Source organism: Heterodontus francisci, chromosome 26 (assembly GCF_036365525.1).
Source record: "Heterodontus francisci isolate sHetFra1 chromosome 26, sHetFra1.hap1, whole genome shotgun sequence".
In the NCBI taxonomy this organism is placed as follows: domain Eukaryota; kingdom Metazoa; phylum Chordata; class Chondrichthyes; order Heterodontiformes; family Heterodontidae; genus Heterodontus; species Heterodontus francisci.
Window position 1 is genome coordinate 60,993,917 of NC_090396.1, and position 19,733 is coordinate 61,013,649.

At 41.6% G+C, this 19,733-nt stretch overlaps 2 protein-coding genes across 4 annotated transcripts in view; one reads left to right on the forward strand and one right to left on the reverse strand.

The window, feature by feature from the left end:
• LOC137384384 (dynein axonemal heavy chain 17-like) overlaps window positions 1-14,431 on the forward strand; it is a 1,056,876-nt gene extending 1,042,445 nt beyond the window's left edge. Inside the window, exons 79-81 of the mRNA XM_068058353.1 lie at window positions 6,639-6,782; window positions 9,064-9,289; window positions 14,067-14,431. Of these exons, the coding sequence (XP_067914454.1) occupies window positions 6,639-6,782; window positions 9,064-9,289; window positions 14,067-14,314 (618 nt within the window). The 3' untranslated portion in view covers window positions 14,315-14,431. The remainder of the gene's footprint in view (window positions 1-6,638; window positions 6,783-9,063; window positions 9,290-14,066) is intronic.
• Window positions 13,929-19,733, reverse strand: part of LOC137384386 (CDP-diacylglycerol--glycerol-3-phosphate 3-phosphatidyltransferase, mitochondrial) — an 87,164-nt gene continuing 81,359 nt past the window's right edge. The window contains exons 8-9 of one of the 3 annotated variants that reach the window (XM_068058354.1): window positions 18,601-18,749; window positions 13,929-16,796 (exon numbers count right to left, since the gene is read on the reverse strand). In XM_068058354.1, the coding sequence (XP_067914455.1) occupies window positions 16,677-16,796; window positions 18,601-18,749 (269 nt within the window). In that variant the 3' untranslated portion in view covers window positions 13,929-16,676. Of the gene's footprint in view, window positions 16,797-18,600; window positions 18,750-19,733 lie in introns of those variants that run through there. The other 2 variants (XM_068058356.1, XR_010977578.1) reach the window with 2 other exon arrangements.

Consider the following 19,733-nt stretch of genomic DNA (forward strand, 5'->3'; position numbering starts at 1 on the left):
CACCCGCTGAGTAAAGAACTTTCTCATCTCGGTTCTAAATGGCATACCCCGTATCCTGAGACTGTGACCCCTGGTTCTGGACTCCCCAGCCATCGGGAACATCCTCCCTGCATCTAGCCTGTCTAGTCCTAGTTAGCATTTTATTGGTTTCTATGAGATCCCCTCTCATTCTTCTAAACTCTAGTGAATATAGGCCTAGTCAACCCAATCTCTCCTCATACGTCAATCCTGCCATCCCAGGAATCAGCCTAGTAAATCTTCTTTGCACTCCCTCCATGGCAAGAACATCCTTCCTCAGATAAGGAGACCAAAATTGCACACAATACTCCAGATGTGGTCTCACCAAGGCCCTGTATAACTGCAGTAAGACATCCTTGCTCCTGTACTCAAATCCTCTTGCAATGAAGGCCAACATACCTTTCGCCTTCCTAACTGCCTGCTTTCAGTGACTGGTGTACAAGGACAACCAGATCTCGTTGCACCTCCCCCTTTCCCAATCTATCACCATTCAGATAATAATCTGCCTTTCTGTTTTTGCCACCAAAGTGCATAACCTCACATTTATCCACATTATACTGCATCTGCCATGCATTTGCCCACTCACCCAACTTGTCCAAATCACATTAGAGCCTCTTTGCATCCTCCTCACAGCTTGCATTCCCCTCCAGCTTTGTGTCGTCTACAAACTTGGAAATGTTACATTTAGTTCCCTCACCCAAGTCATTAATATATATTGTGAATAGCTGGGGCCCAAACATTGATCCCTGCAGTACCCCACTAGTCACTGCCTGCCACCGGAAAAAGACCCATTTATTCCTACTCTTTGTTTCTTGTCTGTCAAGCAATTCTCAATCCATGCCCGTATATTATCCCCAATCCCATGTGCTTTAATTTTGCACACTAACCTCTTATGTGGGACCTTATCAAAAGCCTTCTGAAAATCCAAATACACCACATCCACTGGTTCTCCCTGAACTATTCTACTAGTTACACTCAAAAACTCCAGTAGATTTGTTAAGCATGATTTCCCTTTCGTAAACCCATGCTGACTTTGTTCAATCCTGTTTATGCTTTCCAGGTGTTCTGCTATCACATCCTTTATAATAGACTCTAGTATTTTCCCCACTACTGATGTAAAGCTAACTGGTCCGTAATGCCCGGTTTTTTCTCTCCCTCCTTTTTTTAAAAAAGTGGGGTTACGTTTGCCACCCTCCAAATCTGTAGGTACTGCTCCAGAGTCTATAGAATTTTGGAAGATGACCACCAATGCATCCACTATTTCCAGAGCCACTTCCTTTAGTACTCTGGGATGTAGATTATCAGGCCCTGGGGATCTGTCAGCCTTTGACCCCATTAATTTCCCGAGCACTATTTTTCTACTCATATCGATTTCCTTCAGTTCCTCCCTCTCATTAGACCCTTGGTTCCCTAACATTTCTGGGAGGTTATTTGTGTCCTCCTTTGTGAAGACAGAACCAAAGTAAAGTTTAATTCAGGTTTCCAACTGATGGATTAAAAATCATCATTTGGCATTGCACATGTTCATGATGGGGGCAGGCAGAAAAGTAGAGTTAAAGCCACAGTCAGATCAGCCATGATCTTATTGAATGGGGGAGCAGGCTCGAGGTGCCGAATGGCCTACTCCTGCTCCTATTTCTTATGTTATGACATGGCGTTCACTAGACCAGCATGGTCCAAACCGGCAGAGCATCTGTCAAATCGGCCCGAGCTGTTTGCTGTCACCATCTGCCCAGTGTTAAAGCTTCTGGTGGACCCACAGCATATTAGCGCTCGCGCTTTTACCAGCATAGGGCACCACGAAGGCTGTGCCGGAAGCAGTGCACCCACTATTTTCAGCAACTCCAGCCTCCGTAGTTTTCGCCCCTTAAGTTGTTTATATGGCTAGTGGGTATGAGGTTGCCTTATTCTGTATATGCTTGATCTGCACTGAGTGCTGCTGGAGAGCACAGAGTGTGAGCAAAGTAGTTTGTTAAGTGAGTGAATTTTAAGGGTTAATCTCTCTAAAGTCTAGTTTTTGTTTTGTTTACATTTAGCAATTAACTGAAATTACTGTTTAAGAGGCAAGTTCGGTTTCTTACAGTTTTAAACAAGGGTATACAAGCTCTCTGAGAGTAGCTGTAGCTAGTTAATTACATAGCTAGCTTTAACTGGTTTCTGAGCTCTAGCAAAGCTGATTTAGTTTTTTAGTTTTAGAGATGCAGCACTAAAACAGGCCCTTCGGCCCACCGAGTCTGTGCTGACCATCAACCACCCATTTATACTAATCCTACACTAATTCCATATTCCTACCACATCCCCACCTGTCCCTATATTTCCCTACCACCTACCTATACTAGGGGCAATTGCTAATGGCCAATTTACCTATCAACCTGCAAGTTTTTGGCATGTGGGAGGAAACCGGAGCACCCGCAGACGCAGGGAGAACTTGCAAACTCCACACAGGCAGTACCCAGGATTGAACCCGGGTCGCTGGAGCTGTGAGGCTGCGGTGCTAACCACTGCGCCACTGTGCCGCCCACTATTTACATCATTGTTTTCAGACAGTATAAATTCAGGGGACTCTCAATGCTGCTTGTCTGCATTGAGTGCTGCTGGAGACCACAGAGTATGAAGAAGGGAATTTGGTAAGTGAGGGACTTTGATAAGGAAGGGGAACTATAAATTAAGAGAAAATAAATGTAATTAAATTAACATAATAAAGATGGCAGGACAGGTGATGTGTCGCAACTGCAGTATGTGGGAGTTCCTGGATGCCATGGCAATTCATGGCAATGTCTGTCGTGTCTGCGGCTTGAGCAGCTTCAGCTCACAGTCACTGATCTGGAGGCCGAGCTGCAGACACAGGGATGCATCATGGAGGAGGAAAGTTGCCTGGACACTGTTCCAAAAGGCAGGCACAAGCACTTAGGATAGGCTCATCTGTTTTGGTTAGTGGTTAGGGACAGGAGAGTGTAACAATGAGGTAAGAGGATCAAGAAGATGGGAGTGGAGGAGCCCCAGCCCTTGCAATTGAGCAACAAGTTCGAGGTTCTTGCAGCTTGTATGCACAAGAGCGAGCGCTGTAGTGTGGATGAGCAGACTGACCATGGCACCATTGTCCAGGAAGCTGTTCAAGCAGGGGCAGCAGGTGAGGTGATGACATAGTGATAATGTCACTGGACTAGTAATTCACAGCCCAGGCTAATGCTCTGGGGACATGGGTTCGAAACCCACCACGACCGATGGTGAAATTTGAATTCAATTAATAAATCTGGAATTTTAAAAGGAAAGCTAGTCTAATGGTGACCATGAAATCATTGTCGATTGTTATAAAAACCCAACTGATTCACTAATGTCCTTTGGGGAAGGAAATCTGCTGTCCTTATCTGGTCTGGCCTACTCGTTACTCCAGACACACAGCAATGTGGTTGATTCTTAAATGCCCTCTGAAATGGCCTTGCAAGTTGTCAAGGGCAATTAGGGATGGGCAACAAATGCTGGCCTATTCATCCCACAAACGAATAAAAAAAGGAAAGTAGTGGTAGTAGGGGACAGTATAGTGAGGGGGATTGACACTGTTCTCTGCAGCAAACAGCAAGAGTCCAGAAGGTTGTGTTGCCTGCCCGGTGCCAGGGTTCGGGACATCTGCTCAGGGTTGGAGAGGAACTTACACTGGGAGGGGGAGGATCCATACGTCGTGGTCCATGTAGGTACCAACGACATAGGCAGTTAGTATGAGGAGCTAGGAACCAAATTAAGCAGAACCTCAAAGATAATACTCTCTGGATTATCACCTGAGCCATGTGCAAATTGGAGCAGGGCAAATAAGATTAGAGAAATGAATGCGTGGCTCAAAGACTGGTGTGGTAGAAGTGGGTTCCAGTTCATGGGGCACTGGCACCAGTACTGGGAAAAGTGGGGGCTGTACCGTTGGGATGGTCTACACCTGAACCGTGCTGGGACCGGTATTCGAGCAAGTTGCATAACTAGGAAAGTAGAGAGGGTTTTAAACTAAATAGTGGGGGCAAGGACTCAAATTTGGGAAGATGTGGTAAATCAAAGAGTAGAGACAAAGCAAGAAAGGTATTATTATGGGAAAAGATAAACAAACGGTGACAGGAAGGGACAGTGATTACACATCTAAAAGTAAATCAGCAGTCAAGGCTAGAGATTTAAAAAAATAATAAAAAAGGATAAAACTAAAGGCTGTGTATCGGAATGCGAGTGGCATTCGAAACGAAACAGATGAACTGATTGTGCAAATAGTAATAAATAAGTATGATCTGATAGCCATGACTGCAGGATGGCATAGACTGGGATCTGAATATTGAAGGGTATTTGACATTTAGGAAGGACAGGAAGCTCGGAAAAGGTGGAGTGGTGGCCCTGTTAATTAATGATGCTATCAGCACAATAGCGAGGAATGACCTTTCAGGAAACCAGGATGCGGTTTGGGTCGAGATAAGAAATGATAAAGGTAAGAACTCACTTGTGAGAGTGGTGTACAGGCCTCCTAACAGTAACCACACAGTAGGACAGGGTATAAAAAGAAGAAATAATGGGTGCTTGTCAGAAAGGTACAGCCGATAATCATGGGGATTTTAATCTACATATAGATTGGAAAAATCAGATGGGCAAATGTAGCCTAGATGAGGAGTTCATAGAATGTTTTCGGGATAGCTTCTTAGAACAGCACGTTCTGGAGCCAACATGAGAGCAGGCTATTGTGCAACGAGATAGGATTGATTTTTGACCTCATAGTGAAGGCACCCCTAAGCAGCAGCGATCATAATATGATTGAATTTTACATTCAGTTTGAGGGAGAGAAGAGTGGTTCTAAGGCGAGTATTTTAAACTTAAATAAGGGCAATTATGAGGGCATGAAGCAGAGCTAGCAAAAGTGAACTGGCAAAGTAGGTTAAGGGATAGGTCAACAAAGATGCAGTGGCAGACATTTAAGGGGATATTTCAGAATAGGTGCATTACGAGAAAGAAAATTCCAAGGGAAGGATCTACCATCCATGGTTAACTAAAAAGTTAAAGATAATCTCAAACTTAAAGAAAAAGCATATAATTGCAGAAAGATCGGTGGCAGGTTAGAACATTGGACAGAATATAAAAAGCAGCAAAGAATGACTAAAAGATTAATAAGGAGGGAAAAATTAGAGTATGAGAGAAAGCTGGCGAGAAATATAAAAACAGATAGTAAGAGTTTCTATGGATATTTAAAAAAAAGCTAAAGTGAGCGTTGGTGCTATAGAAAGTGAGCATGGAGAATTAATAAGGAAAAATAAGGATATGGCAGATGAATTGAACAGGTACTTTGCAACGGTCTTCACCATACAGGATATAAGTAGCAAACCAGAAATAGCTGTAAATCAGTAAATGGAAGGGAGGGAGGAACTCAAGAAAATGACAATCACCAGGGAAGTGGTATTGAACAAATTGTTGGAGCTGTGGGCTAACAAGTCCCCGGGTCCTGATGGACTTCATCTAGGATGTTAAAAGAAGTGGCTAGTGAGATAGTTGATGCATTAGTTATAATTTTCCAAAATTCCCTAGATTCAAAGAAGGTTCCATTAGATTGGAAAAAAAGCCAATGTAACTCCTTTATTCAAAAAGGGAGACAGAAAGCAGAAAACTACAGGCCAGTTAGCTTTAGATCTGTCTTAGGGAAAATTTTAGAAGCTATTATTAAAGACGTTATAGCAGGGCACTTAGAAAAATTCAAGGTAATTAGGCAGAGTCTACATGATTTTGTGAAAGGGAAATCATGTTTAACCAATTTATTGGAGGTCTTTGAAGAAGTAATATGTGCTGTGGATAAAGGGGAACCGGTGAATATACTGTACTTAGATTTCCAGAAGGCACTTCATAAGGTGCCACATCAAAGGTTATTGCAGAAAGCTCATGATGTAGGGGGTAACATTTTGGCAGGGATAGAAGATTGGCTAGCTAACAGGAAACAGAGTAGGCATAAATGGGTCATTTTCTGGTTAGCAAGATGTAACGAGTGGTGTACCACAGGGATCTGTGCTTGGGCCTCAACCTTTTACGATTTATATAAATGACTTAGATGAAGGTATGGTTGCTAATAAGGGGTCGCCCGTTTAAGACAAAGATGAGGAGAAATTTTTTCTCTCCAAGGATTGAGAGTCTTTGGAACTCTCTTCCACAAAGGCAGTGGAAGAAGAGTCTTTTAATATTTTAAGGCAGGGGTAGATAGATTCTTGATTATCAAGGGGGTGAAAGGTTATTGGGGGTAGGCAGGAATGTGGAGTTAAGGTTACAATCAGATCAGCCACGATCTTACTGAATGGCGGAGCAGGCTCGAGGGGCCTACTCCTGCTCGTATGTTCGCATGTTATGAGTTGGCAAATAAGAACTTAACCTTTGGAGCATGTTGAGTAGCCTAACAGGTAAGTTGGTCAGTGTAGCAGGTGATGAATTCCCATTAGTCCATTGACAGATGACATGTTATTGCAAGCTGATGCACCTTAGGCTATATATTAAAAGTTGTTTTTAAAAAATTACATAATTGCCACATTCATCAAGTTTGCACTCTTCTAAAGTAGAAGAAAATCTTTGAACTTAGGCTTTCAGTAACAAATGCATTCTACACCTGTGCTGCTTTTCAGGGAGAACTGACCATCACAGCTGATATGGAAGATATTTCAAATGCCTTATTTCTTGACTCAGTCCCAACAACGTGGGCAGATCTTGCCTACCCATCACTTTATAATTTAGGAGCATGGTTTACTGATCTTCTCCTACGTATCAGGGTGAGTGACAATAGTTTAACTATGTTTAGTTGGTTAATACTTGTGATATTCAGCAATATACAAATGACGAACAATGTACGATGCGTTACTGTTCTCCAAGTTATTTCTCAAGTATTGATGTCACTCGATCCAACGCCAATGTTTGGGTTTCAAAAGAACGGGGTCATCTTCAGCTATTTCAAAAATTACATTGATTCTGTGAGTAGTTTATACCAAGTTAAACAGGCAGCTTTCTATTACCATAGAATCATTTGTATACCTAATTACATTTTAGAAATTGGTTCAGGCTACCTGAGGTCTGGAAAGAGCTGAAATTTCCTCTTCATGTTTTTTGTTCTCTACAAAGTAGCAGGATATAATCTGCTCCTGTCTTGGCCTTTAATCATGTATATGTATAGCAAATTTGTCATCCTTAATACTGCTTATAGGGGATGGGAGTCAGTGTTCCCTGTAAACTGTGCATGTGCACAGCCGCTCAGCAACCTGGAATGTACCATGGAGACCGCTCATAAGATATCGCCGTTAAGATACCGCACATGCAGAGCCATGCAAAAAATTTTTAAATGCATGGTGCATTCAAATGAACAGGCTGCACACAATGAGAAAAATTTAGAGGGGACATTGGGTGGAGTGTCATCTTTCAGATAAAACATTAACAAAGTTCCTGTTTGCCTGCTCAGGTGGATGTAAGAAATTTCCATGGTATTATTTAAAGAAGTGCAGGAAGTTCTGGTATTCTACTAACATTCCTTCCACAATTAATATTATCAAAAACAGATTAACTGGTCATTCAACTCATTATCTGCTTATAGGCCCTTTCTCGGTGCAAACTGGCTATGTTTGCCTCCAGAGTAACAAAAATATTATATTCTTATTGTATGGCTAAGAGTTTTATTATGACAACTACAGGGAATCTAAAAATTGATTTAACTCAGCACAGAGCAGTAAAAATATAAATCAGCAACTATATGACAAAGGAAAAATATTACTGCTATATGTTCTAACAACAATGGCCCACTGGACAACATGAATGAATATTGTAAATACACAAGAGTAATTTTATTATTTGGGTTTGCAGTCCTATACATAAATAAAAGAATAAACTTGCATTTATGTAGATAGCACCTTTCACATCCTCGAGACATCCCAAAGTGCATCACAGCAAATAAATTACTTTTGAGTTTTAATCACTGTTGTTTTATATGTAAACATGACAGCCACTCTGTAAACAGCAAAGTTCCACAAACAGCCTTGAGATACAAGACTAGTTAATTTGTTTTTGTGATGCTGGCTGAGGGATAAATGCCCTTCTTTGAATAGTGCCACAAAATGTTTTATGTCCACTTGAACAAGCTGGCATCTCCAACAGTGTAACAATACCTCAGTACAGCCTATATTATGTGCTGGTGTCGTATAATAGGGCTTGAACTCACGACCTGATTCAAAGACAATAGTGCTAACACTGAGCCACGCTGATGCTTTTACAAACATATGAAAAATGACTGACAGCCTGCCCCATACAGTTGTGATTCCAAGTGCACCTCACTCCATGCGGAGCCATGTGATCTTCTGGGAAGTGAAAAACCAGATAAAATCCCAGGCCAAAAATTCCTCTCTGACTCACTTAGGCAATTGAAACTTGTCCAGCAGATCACCCTGATCAACATTACAAGGTACCCTACCTCTTAAGCGAGGTGTTCTTCATCCCAATCAAAAACAAATCCACTCTCACTGGAAGCAAACCAGCATTAGCCACACAACCCGGCAACCTTTTCTACAGATTCACTAGTCTTTGGGAAAAGAAGAATCTCTTAATGTCTAACCCAGTTTTTCCCTTAGATAACGTGCAAGAGTGAGATCTGGTCCTCCCGAACCTATTCAGTGAAACAACTGAACTACACAAGCAAAATCTAGTCCCTTCAACATTTTACAAAACTGGATCACATCACCCCCAAGTCTACGCTTCTCTAAAGTGTAGAGAGCCAGCTCTTGGAGCTAATCTGGGTAACACAATTGCTTTAAACTGGGAATTAATCTTGTAGCCCTCCTCTGCACCCTTTACAAAGCCTTAATATCACCACCATGTAAGGAAACCAGAACCGGCACTTGATTAATATCTTGCACGACAAACTGGTGTACTTTGCTTTATAGTAAATTGTCTCGTTGATACATTCTAGCACACTATTTGCTTTTGCAATTTATTTTATGAAAATGATTCTAAAATGTAAATGGGAATAAATATTTAGCTGCAACTTTCTCACTTGCCAGCATTTATTTTCAGGAATTGGAAGCATGGAGTACAGATTTTGCTCTGCCTAGTGCAGTGTGGCTTGGTGGTTTTTTCAATCCGCAGTCCTTCCTCACGGCTATAATGCAATCAATGGCCAGGAAAAATGAATGGCCATTGGATAAAATGTGTCTAGCTGTGGAAGTTACAAAAAAAAACAGAGAAGATATGACAAGTGCTCCGAGAGAAGGAGCCTACATCCATGGGCTGTACATGGAAGGTAAGATATTTGCATAATAATAATCACTGCCATCAATAACATTTTTACAAAAATATTCACTGTAAGTGAAACAACCTTACTGTTAATAGGTCACTATAAAATGTTAAATAGAGGAAAATCTGTTTATCATGAGAATGTAATAGCATATAGAACAAAATACTGCACAAAAAGAGGCCATTCAGCACATCATGTCCCCGCTGGCCGAATAAGCTATCCACCCAAACTAATCCCACCTTCCAGCACCTGGTCCATAACCCTGCAGGTCACAGCAGCTTAGGTGCATGTTCGGGTACCTTTTAAAAGAATTGAGGGTCTCTGCCTCCACCACTGTTCCTGACAGTGAATTCCAGACATCCACCACCCTCTGGGTGAAAAGGTTTTTCCTCACATCCCCTCCAATCCTTATACCAAACACCTTAAATCTGTGTCCCCTGGTAACCGACCTACCCGCCAAGGGAAACAGGTCCTTTCTGTCTGCTCTATCTAGGCCCCTCAAAATTATGTACACCTCAATCAAGTCACCCCTCAGCCTCCTCAATTCCAGGGAAAACAACCCCAACCTATCCAATCTTTCCTCATAGCTGCAATGCTCAAGCCCTGGCAACATTCTTGTAAATCTCCTCTGCACTTTCTCCGGAGCAATTATGCCCTTTCTGTAATGTGGTGACCAGAACTGCATGCATTACTCCAGCTGAGGCCTAACCAGCGCTCTATACAGCTCCAGCGTCACATCCCTGCTTTTGTACACTATTCTTGGGTCAATAAAGGAAAGCAATCCATATGCCTTCTTCAGCACTCTATCTACCTGTCCTGCCACCTTCAGGGACTTGTGGACATGCACTCCAAAAAGTCCCTCACTTCTTCTACCCCTCTCAATATCCTCCCGTTTATTGTATATTCCCTCGCTTTATTTGCCCTCCCCAAATGCATCACCTCACACTTCTCCGGATTGCATTCCATTTGCCACTTCCCCCCCCCGCCACCCCACCAAACCAGATATCATTCTGGAGTCCATGACTCTCCTCCTCACTATTAACTACACGGCCAATTTTTGTGTCATCAGCAAATTTCCCAATGATGCCTCCCGCATTTAAGTCCAAATCATTAATATATATCACAAATAGCAAGGGACCCAACACTAAGCCCTGTGGAACGCCACTGGAAACCGCTTTCCATTCACAAAAACATCCATCGACTACTACCCTTTGTTTCCTGTCACTGAGCCAATCCTGTATCCCACCTGCCACCTTCCCCTGTATCCCATGAGCTTTCATTTTACTGACCAGTCTGCCATGCGGGACCTTGTCAAACGCCTTACTAAAATCCGTGTAAACCACATCCACTGCACTACCCTCATCAATCCTCCTTGTTACTTCCTCAAAAAACTCAATCAAGTTAGTAAGACATGACCTTCCCTTTACAAATCCAGGCTGACTATCCCTGCTTAATCCATACCTTTCTAAGTGACAGTTTATCCTGTCCCTCAGAATAGATTCTAACAATTTACCCACCACCGAGGTCAGACTGACTGGCCTATAATTACCTGGCTTATCCCTCGCACTCTTTTTAAACAATGGTACAACGTTCGCAGACCTCCAATCATCTGGTACCTTGCCTGTATCCAATGAGGATTTGAAGATGGTCCTCAGCTCATCCACTATTTCCTCCCGGGCTTCCTTTAATAACCTGGGATGCAAAACATCTGGTCCTAGCGATTTATCCACTTTATCCACTTTCAGGGATGTCAGACCCTCAAGCATTTCCTCTCTCATTATGCTTATCTTATCTAACATTTCACACTCTTTAACTGCAGTGTCTGCATCAACTCTCTCTCCTGTGAAGATAGAGACAAAAAACTCATTAAGAACCCTGCCCACATCTTCTGCATCCACGCATAAGTTCCCCTGTACATCTCTGATAGGCCCTACACTTTCCTTAGTTATCCTCTTACTCAATGTACTGATAAAACATATTTGGGGTTTCCTTAATTTTACCTGCCAATAATTTTTCATGTCCTCTCTATGCTTTTCTCATTTCCTTTTTTACTTCATCCCTGCACTTTCTATACTGATCTAGGCTTTTTAAAGTATTTAGATAGTTATGATCATCATAAGCTTTCTTTTTTTCCTTTAACTTATTCTGTAAGCTGCTGGATAACAGGGAGCTCTAGATTTGGCAGTACCATCCTTTATCTTTGTGGGGACATGCCTACACTGTGCCTGTAGTATCTTGCTCTTGAATGGCTCCCACTGGTTTGCCATTGATTTTCCTTCAACTAGCTGCATCCAGTCCACCTTCGCCAGGTCACCGCTCAGTTTCGTAAAATTTGCCTTCCTCCAATTTAGAACCTTTGCTCCTGTTTTATCTTTGTCCTTTTGCATGATTATGCTAAAACTAACTGTATTACGGTCACTCTCTCCAAAATGGTCACCCACTGTTACTTCTTCCACTTGCCCAGCTTTAGTACCGAAAATTAAATCTGGAATTGTGCTACCTCTCATTGGGTTTGTTATGTACTGGCTGAAAAAGTTCTCTTGAATGCAGGTCAAAAATTTTGTCCCCTCTGTGCCCTTCGCACTGTTTGTATCCCAGTCGATATTGGGGTAGCTGAAATCCCCACCCATCACTGCCCTAAAGTTTTTATTTCTGAGCTCCACCCATATGGCCTCGTTTGATGATTCATTTAGCATATCATCCCTTCTCAAAGCTGTTAATGATTCCTTGACTAATAATGCTACACCCCCCCCCCCCATTTTTTTATCTCCCTATCATGCCTGAATACTCTAAATCCAGGGATGTTGAGCTGCCATTCTTGCCCCTCCTTAAGCCAAGTTTCCGTTATAGCAAAGATATCGTGTTGCCACGTGTCTATCTGTGATCTCAACTCGTCTGTTTTATTTACTATACTCTTTGCATTTAAATAAATACCCTTTAACACTGCCAAATTCCTATGTTGCACACTTTTTAACCTTTTCTTCTTCTGTCTTTTAGAGTCACTCGCCAATTTTGCTAATTTTTTGCATCCTGTTCCCTGCCCTAAAATTGTCTTAAGACTACGCTCAGATTCCCATCCCCCTGCCAATCTAGTTCAAACCATCCGCAACAGCACCAGCAAACCTTCCAGAAGGATATTTGTCCCAGTCCTGTTCAGGTGCAGACCATCCGGCTTATACAGATCCCACCTACCGCAGAACTGGTCCCAATGCCCCAGAAATCAAAAGCCCTCCCTCCTGCACCATCTCTCCAGCTACACATTCATCTGATGTATTTTCCTATTACTAAACTCACTAGCCTGTGGCCTTGGGAGCAATCCGGAGATTATTACCCTTGTTGTCCTGCTTGCTAATCTCTTTCCCAACTCCCTAAACTCAGCTTGCAGGACCTATCCCTCTTTCTTGCTATATTGTTGGTACCAATGTGGATCACGACCTCCAACTGTATACCCTTGCCCTCCAGAATGCTCTGTAGTCGCTCGGTGATATCCATGACCCTTGCACCAGAGAGGCAACATACCATCCTGGAATCACGTCTGCGACCACAAAAATGGCTATCTGTTCCTCTAACCATAGAATCCCCTACCACTATTGCTCTCTTGTCCTTTTTCCTCCCGCCCAGCACAGCTGAGTCACCCATGATGTTGCAGTCATGACCCTCACTGCACTATACAAAGGAACCCTCCTTCCCATCGGTACTCAGAACTGAATACAGGTTAGAAAGTGGGATGCCCTCTGGGGACTCCTGCACGACCTGCCCTAACCTTCTTGTCCGTCCGACAGCCACCCAGTCCCTCTCGGACTGTGCTCACTTAGGTACCGGGTTGACTACCTCAAACGTGCTATCATGTAGTCCTGCACATCGTGGATGCGCCAGTGACTCCAGCCGCCACTCGAGCTCCAAAACCCGAAGCTCAAGCTTCTGCAGCCGGAGACACTTTCTGCAGATATGTCCGTCAAGGTCACATGGTACATCGACGACTTCCCACATACCACAGGAGGCACATTCCACTTGGGCGAGCTGCCCTGCCATTACTTAGCTTTACAACGAAATTTAGCTAGTGTAATAATTTACCAGCTATTTGCAATCAGCTTTATCCCCTGTACCGTTGAGGCTGAAAAGGTAGAAAAGAAAGAGACCAAAGAGCACCTACCCCCACCCCTGGCCCATGCAAACAGCATTATTCCAGCTAGTTTTTTTTAAAAAAAGAACCTGTTTTTTACTCTGCTATATCTAAGCTACCCACCAGCAACAACAGCTGCCACCCACCGAGCAATCAGCCCACAGAATTTCAGTGATGTCACTGTTAGTTTTTTTTCCCCCACTTATCAAAACAGAGCACACGCCAACACAGCCAGAGAGCCTGCCGCTGCCCCGGACTACAGGTAAATGAGGGCCTCGAGCCCCGTTCTTTATTTACACAGCTCTGCTCCAGTCCAGATTCCTTCCAGGTCCGCCGCTGCCCCAGACTTCAGGTAAGTGAAGGGCCTCGAGCCCTGCTCTGTATTTAAACAGGTCTGCTCCAGTCCTGGTTCCTTCTAGGTCCTTCTGCTGCCCCGGACTTCAGGTAATGATACATAAATTTAAAAGAAAATTCTACAACCAACTTACAATTGGTTTTATTAGATTTTACCAAATTACCAGGCTTCTAAAAATACAGAAACATTCCATCAGTGGCAATACATGCTCATTCTTCATTATTTTTACTTTTTAAAAACAGTGAACAAAACTTGAGTAAAGGATTTTCCAATTAAACTATTAGTAATGTTTTATATGTTAAAAGGTGCACGCTGGGAGAAGAACAGTGGAATCATTACTGATGCACGACTGAAGGAGCTTACACCAGCAATGCCAGTTGCATTTATCAAAGCCATTCCAGTGGATCGTCAAGAAACAAAAAATATTTACGAGTGCCCAGTATATAAAACCCGCACCCGAGGTCCGACTTATGTCTGGACTTTTAACCTGAAAACAAAAGATAAACGAGCTAAGTGGGTCCTTGCAGCTGTTGCAGTTTTACTACAAGTTTAAACTGTAAAGGAGTTATAAACTGAAACTTCATTTAAAATGTTATGACACAGATGTCAAAAACACTCAATTGCATCTGCTTAAAAAGTTTTTGAATAAATGTTACATTCTGAAAATTAATAATCCAATTGAAGAGCATATTTTATTTTATTCGAGCAGAAACAAATGCAAAATTAAATAGAAAAGGTTTTATGGGAAGCTTAGGGTACATTCCTCAGAAGGTCGAGTAGCTTGATAGTAGAAGTGACCTACACCAGGAATTGGCTCTATGGCCTCAGTGACATTTTTGCATTCCAGTAAATTATAAAATTTTTTGAACGTGTCACATTTTAGAAACCACACTCCAAAGTGCAATACTTCAACAGAACGTCCAGGAAAGTTAAGAGATTTTGTTAGGTCAGATCTCTGCTATTTCCAGGGTTTCCTCAATGTCTCGTAAGGGACGGAATTTCCATCCACTCTTTACCAGGCAAATGAAGGGCAGGGGGCAAAAGCTCCCTAAGGCAGGAACACTCAATCCCAAGGCTCAGTTGAGATCCAGGGCAGGGGAACATCCAGGGCAAACCCCTCTCCTGCAGGCAAGGGAAAGTAGATGATGTGCCCAAAGTGGCACTTGCCTGCCTATGCAAATAAGGTGTCCTCCTGCTGTCTGAACTCAAGGAATTTTGATCCCCATAGCCCTGCATGTTTATATCCCTCAAGTACCCATCGATTTTCTTTTTTATATCATTGATCGTCTCCACTTCCACTACCTTCCTAGGCAGCAGGTTCCAGGTCATTACCACTCGCCGCGTAAAAAAGTTCTTCCTCATAATTCCCCCTAGCTATCTCTTTACCCAACCCTTAAATCTGTGACCTATAGTCCTTATACGATCAGCTAATGGGAATAGTTCTTCTTTGTCTACCTTATCTAAACCTGTTAGAATCTTGTACACCTATCTCCCCTCAACCTCTCTTGCTCCAAGGAGAACAAGCCTAGCTTCTCCAACCCAACCTTGTAGCTAAAATCCCTCATCCCTGGAATGCTTCTAGTAAATCTCCTCTGCACCCTCTCAAGGACCCTCACATCCATCCTAAAGTGTGGTGATCAGATCACAACCCTAGTTGTGGTCTACCAGAGCTTTATAAAGGTTCAGCATAACCTCCTTGCTTTTGTACTCAATACCTCTCATTTACAAAACCCAAGATCCCATATGCTTTGCTATATACTGTCTCAATATGTCCTGCCACCTTCAAAGATCTATGCACATGAATCCTCAGGTCGCTCTGTCCCTGCATACTTTTTAAGAACTGTGCCATTAAGTCTATGTTGCCTCTCCCTAACCCTTCTACCAAAATGCATTACCTCGTACTTTTCTGTATTAAATTCCATCTGTCACTTGTCTGCCCATTCTGCTAGCCTATCTATGCCCTGTTGCGGTTGATTAGGCATAGTCTCAGTGTCTGCCACGCCTCTAAGTTTTATATCATTGGCAAATTTTGAAATTTTACTCTGTATTCCAATATTCAAGTTATTGATATATATCAAAAAAAGCAGTGGTCCTAGCACTGACTCTTGGGGAACACCACTGCCTACCATCCTCCAGTCTGAAAATCAACGATTTACCGCAACACACTGTTTTCTGTCCTTAAGCCATTTTCTTTTTATCCAAGCTGACAGTGACTCTCATGAGCCTTGAAGAAAACAAATTGTTTTGACTCTTAGTATTTGAATGGGTAGGAACATTCAACAGTGGACAATTAGTTAACTAAAAAACAAACTTTCACATATATTCATCTGTCATACTCTTACATTTATTTCAGTTCCATCAGCTGAGATGTTCAGTAAGTGTGCAATCAACCAAATTCATGTCCAGCAGTCACCACAGCATTCCCAAGTTCTAATTCTGAGCATCTAAATCAATTTTTACAAGCTCATAGTTTTTACCAAAATGTAACTAATAGCTCTAAAATGCATCAAATCATTATTACTCAGCTTGGTATTCAACATCTCTGGGATAAAGTGTTGTGACCAGTCCTCCAATAGTACCCTGTAATAACTTTACAGGTGTTGGCAAAGAAACATTAACAGTTACTAGACCAGAATCTTTCTTCCCTCCACTCAAAAGCTTAGTACTTGAATCAAGTGAGCTTTGATGTCAGCAAACTGAAATTAATCACAAACACAGAAAATCTCAAGGCCAGTAGAGACCATACATAGATCCATAAGCTTTGTATTTATGCAAAGTTGGCAGTATAACTGCGATCTTTAAAACCTTTTCCTTTGCTTCCATCTATTCAAAACAGTTTTATAAACTTAGGTACAAAAATAAAGGGACTAGTTGAGCCATAATGAACTTACAAGTAGAAGTGTCCCTTTAAGATTTTAGAAAAAGTTCTTTATAAGTGGTGTTACCAGTTTCACCCAGAGCTTCACATATCGATTTGGTTGGTCAAATGTAGTAGTCAAAACCTCACTTGAAAGGCAGTACAGATGTTCTTGTTCCTAGAAAATATAGGCACTAGTATTTTTCTTAGCTGCAATATTCATTTAATAGATTACAATATAGTAGTTATTCTTTGAATTAAGGTATATTTCACATAGGCAGAAGACAGATTAGGAAGGTTCAGAATATATGAAAATACTGGGAGTCGACAAAGAATTTATTTTATTACTCAACTGCCTGTATCCCATCCTGCACCATCACTTCCCGCCTCAATAACCTTCCTTGGCGCCCAGCTCCTAACACTTCAATTTGTAAATTCATATCCTCACCTCTAAATCCCTCCACCGTCTCGACTGACCACTTTCAGCCCTACTACCTCCTCCCCAAAACTCCCCGACTCCAGCCACTTGTACATTTCCCCACTCCTTCACCCTAACTGAGCTCCACTCTCCAGAATTCCCTCCCTAAGCCCTTCCACCTCCCTCTCCTCTTTTAGGATTCTCCTCAAAATCCATGTCTGGGACCAAACCTCTGGTTACCCCGCTTAATCTCAGCATCCGTTGTTCATGAATGTGAAGCACCTTGAAGCATTTTTCTACATTAAAGCTGCAATGTAAATGAAACTTGCTGTTGTAATAGTCAGAGCTCTTATAAGCACAGTATCAAAAGATAGTTAAAGAAAGGGTAGGACCAGCAAGAGATGAAGGCTGCAAACCTACTGTAGAGAATAGTAGAATGGATGAGATGCTCATTATTATTTTTGTCTGTATTTAGAGAAGAATAATGGAAGGACCACAAGATTATCCAGCTGGACGTGGAAAAGCAACACTAGAGCAGAGGATGTTAAGGGAAACTCTAAAACAACATTTAAAAATTAGAATGGAGGTTAACAGTACAAATAGAAAAACATTATTTCCACTAGATGCAAATTACTAACAAGGGGTCAAAATCTCAGAATTTGGGCTAGAAGCTTAAAGGGGGGAATTAGAAGGATTTTTCCCGTGCATAAAAGATTGTTGGGGATGAAGTACTTTGTTACAAATTGCTATTTGTAACAAATAACTATTTGTAACAAGTCAGTCACAACATTTAAGAGCCAATTAGAGAAACGTACAATGGAAAAGCAGGGAATACAATTAGAGTAGATAGTTCCAATAACTGAGTCTGCACTAGCACATGCACCGACAGACTAAATGGGCTTCCAAGTTCCGATTCAAGGAAGCATTTTCCCCCTATTTTCTAATTAAAACTGGGTTTAAATGAGATGGTTTACATCTATAACTAACAACCACTACAGCACTTGCAAGAACATTGAAATAGTGAGACAGTCATGGACATTTAAACAATATATACTATGCACCAAGATTAAGGTTAATTTGTTGACAGGAGCTATTTTCGTGGGGTGATTGAGCAAGGGGCCAAGGAAGGAAACACTTGACATTTATTGTCGGCAGTAGTAACACAGATTATTCCTTCAATGCAGTCTTCTTTGCACTAGAAGGATTGGTGCAATCTTTCAAGAGCGATGTGAGCAGGCAGCCTTGGTTATAATTCCAATTAACTTTGTTTCAGAGTGGGGAAGGCATAGATGTATGTATTTGTAAATACAAACATTAGCGCCATTTACCAGCCTCTGGCTCAGCTCGGTTCCTTCCAACTGAGAAACACTAATAAAATCACAAATAATCTATTCAGTTTTAAAGTTGAGGCAATTTTCATCCTTAACACTACTGGCGTGTGAAGCTTGGCATCACAAACACTAAAGTGGAAAATTTGCCCCAAATTTAAAATGGATGTAAAAAATTGTCATTAAACTCAAATGAAAGTTTTCTTCCTTTTTAAGTCCACCAATTCACTACTGACCTGCTGTAATTGCTGCTGCAACTTGTGGTTTTCTGTAACAATTGCTAGCTGAGCCTCTAGATCTCTGTGCACAGATCTGTACCCAAAGTTAGGAGAGCCAATTAAAGTTAGGCAAGGCCACTTGCTTCCTGATAGATAATACCACAGACCTACAGAAAAAAGGGTAATAATGAAAACCAGCCCCATATCTATTTAGAGGAAGAACCATCACACTATTCATCCTTACTATATGCACCAGAGCTAATAGTATGAAATGTTAAATATCATATCTGAATAAAAGGACTCTTCTGAAACTAGGGGCCTCTAGACAGTTCATCTGGCCTGTGTTGGATTGAGACAAACTGATCTAAACCATTCTTATGTAGTTCACAAAGAATCATAGAAATTTATGGCACAGAAAAATGATACTTAAAGGGTTACTTCAGGAACATTAATGAATAAATGCTAATATCTCATTTTAAGAGGAAATTTGATGTGTCTGGGTCACTATTCTTCCCAGATTAATAAGTGACCTACCTAAGAGTCTGAGGAAAAGAATGCAATATACATTTACTGTAACTAAAGCTTCAATATGATAATGTAACTTATAGGACAAGTCAAAGTTTTCTTCTTTCAAATAAAACAATCTTAATACTTAATTCCAAATAAAACTAATCCCAATTAAAACTAATCAGGAAATATTACAAAACCCTAGAAAATTGCTAGGGAATTAGTTAATCGTTTTATTATATCATTAAGTTATGTATATTGAATAAATCTTGGCATTGGGCAATCCAAGTTGAACTTTTTTTCAAAAAGGATGTTTAAACTTATTGAAACCAGCTACTTTCACTTCAGAGTAATCAAATTATATTAACCACCTAATTCTAAGAATAAAATTTAGGACACTGAGGAATTTTTTTTATTCATTCGTGGGATGTGGGCTTCGCTGGCTAGGCCAGCATTTATTGCCCATCCCTAATTGCCCTCGAGGAGGTGGCGAGCTGCCTTCTTGAACCGCTGCAGTCCATGTGAGGTAGGTACACCCACAATTCTGTTAGGAAGGGAGTTCCAGGATTTTGACCCAGCGACAGTGAAGGAACAGGCGATATAGTTCCAAGTCAGGATGGTGTATGACATGGAGGGGAACTTGC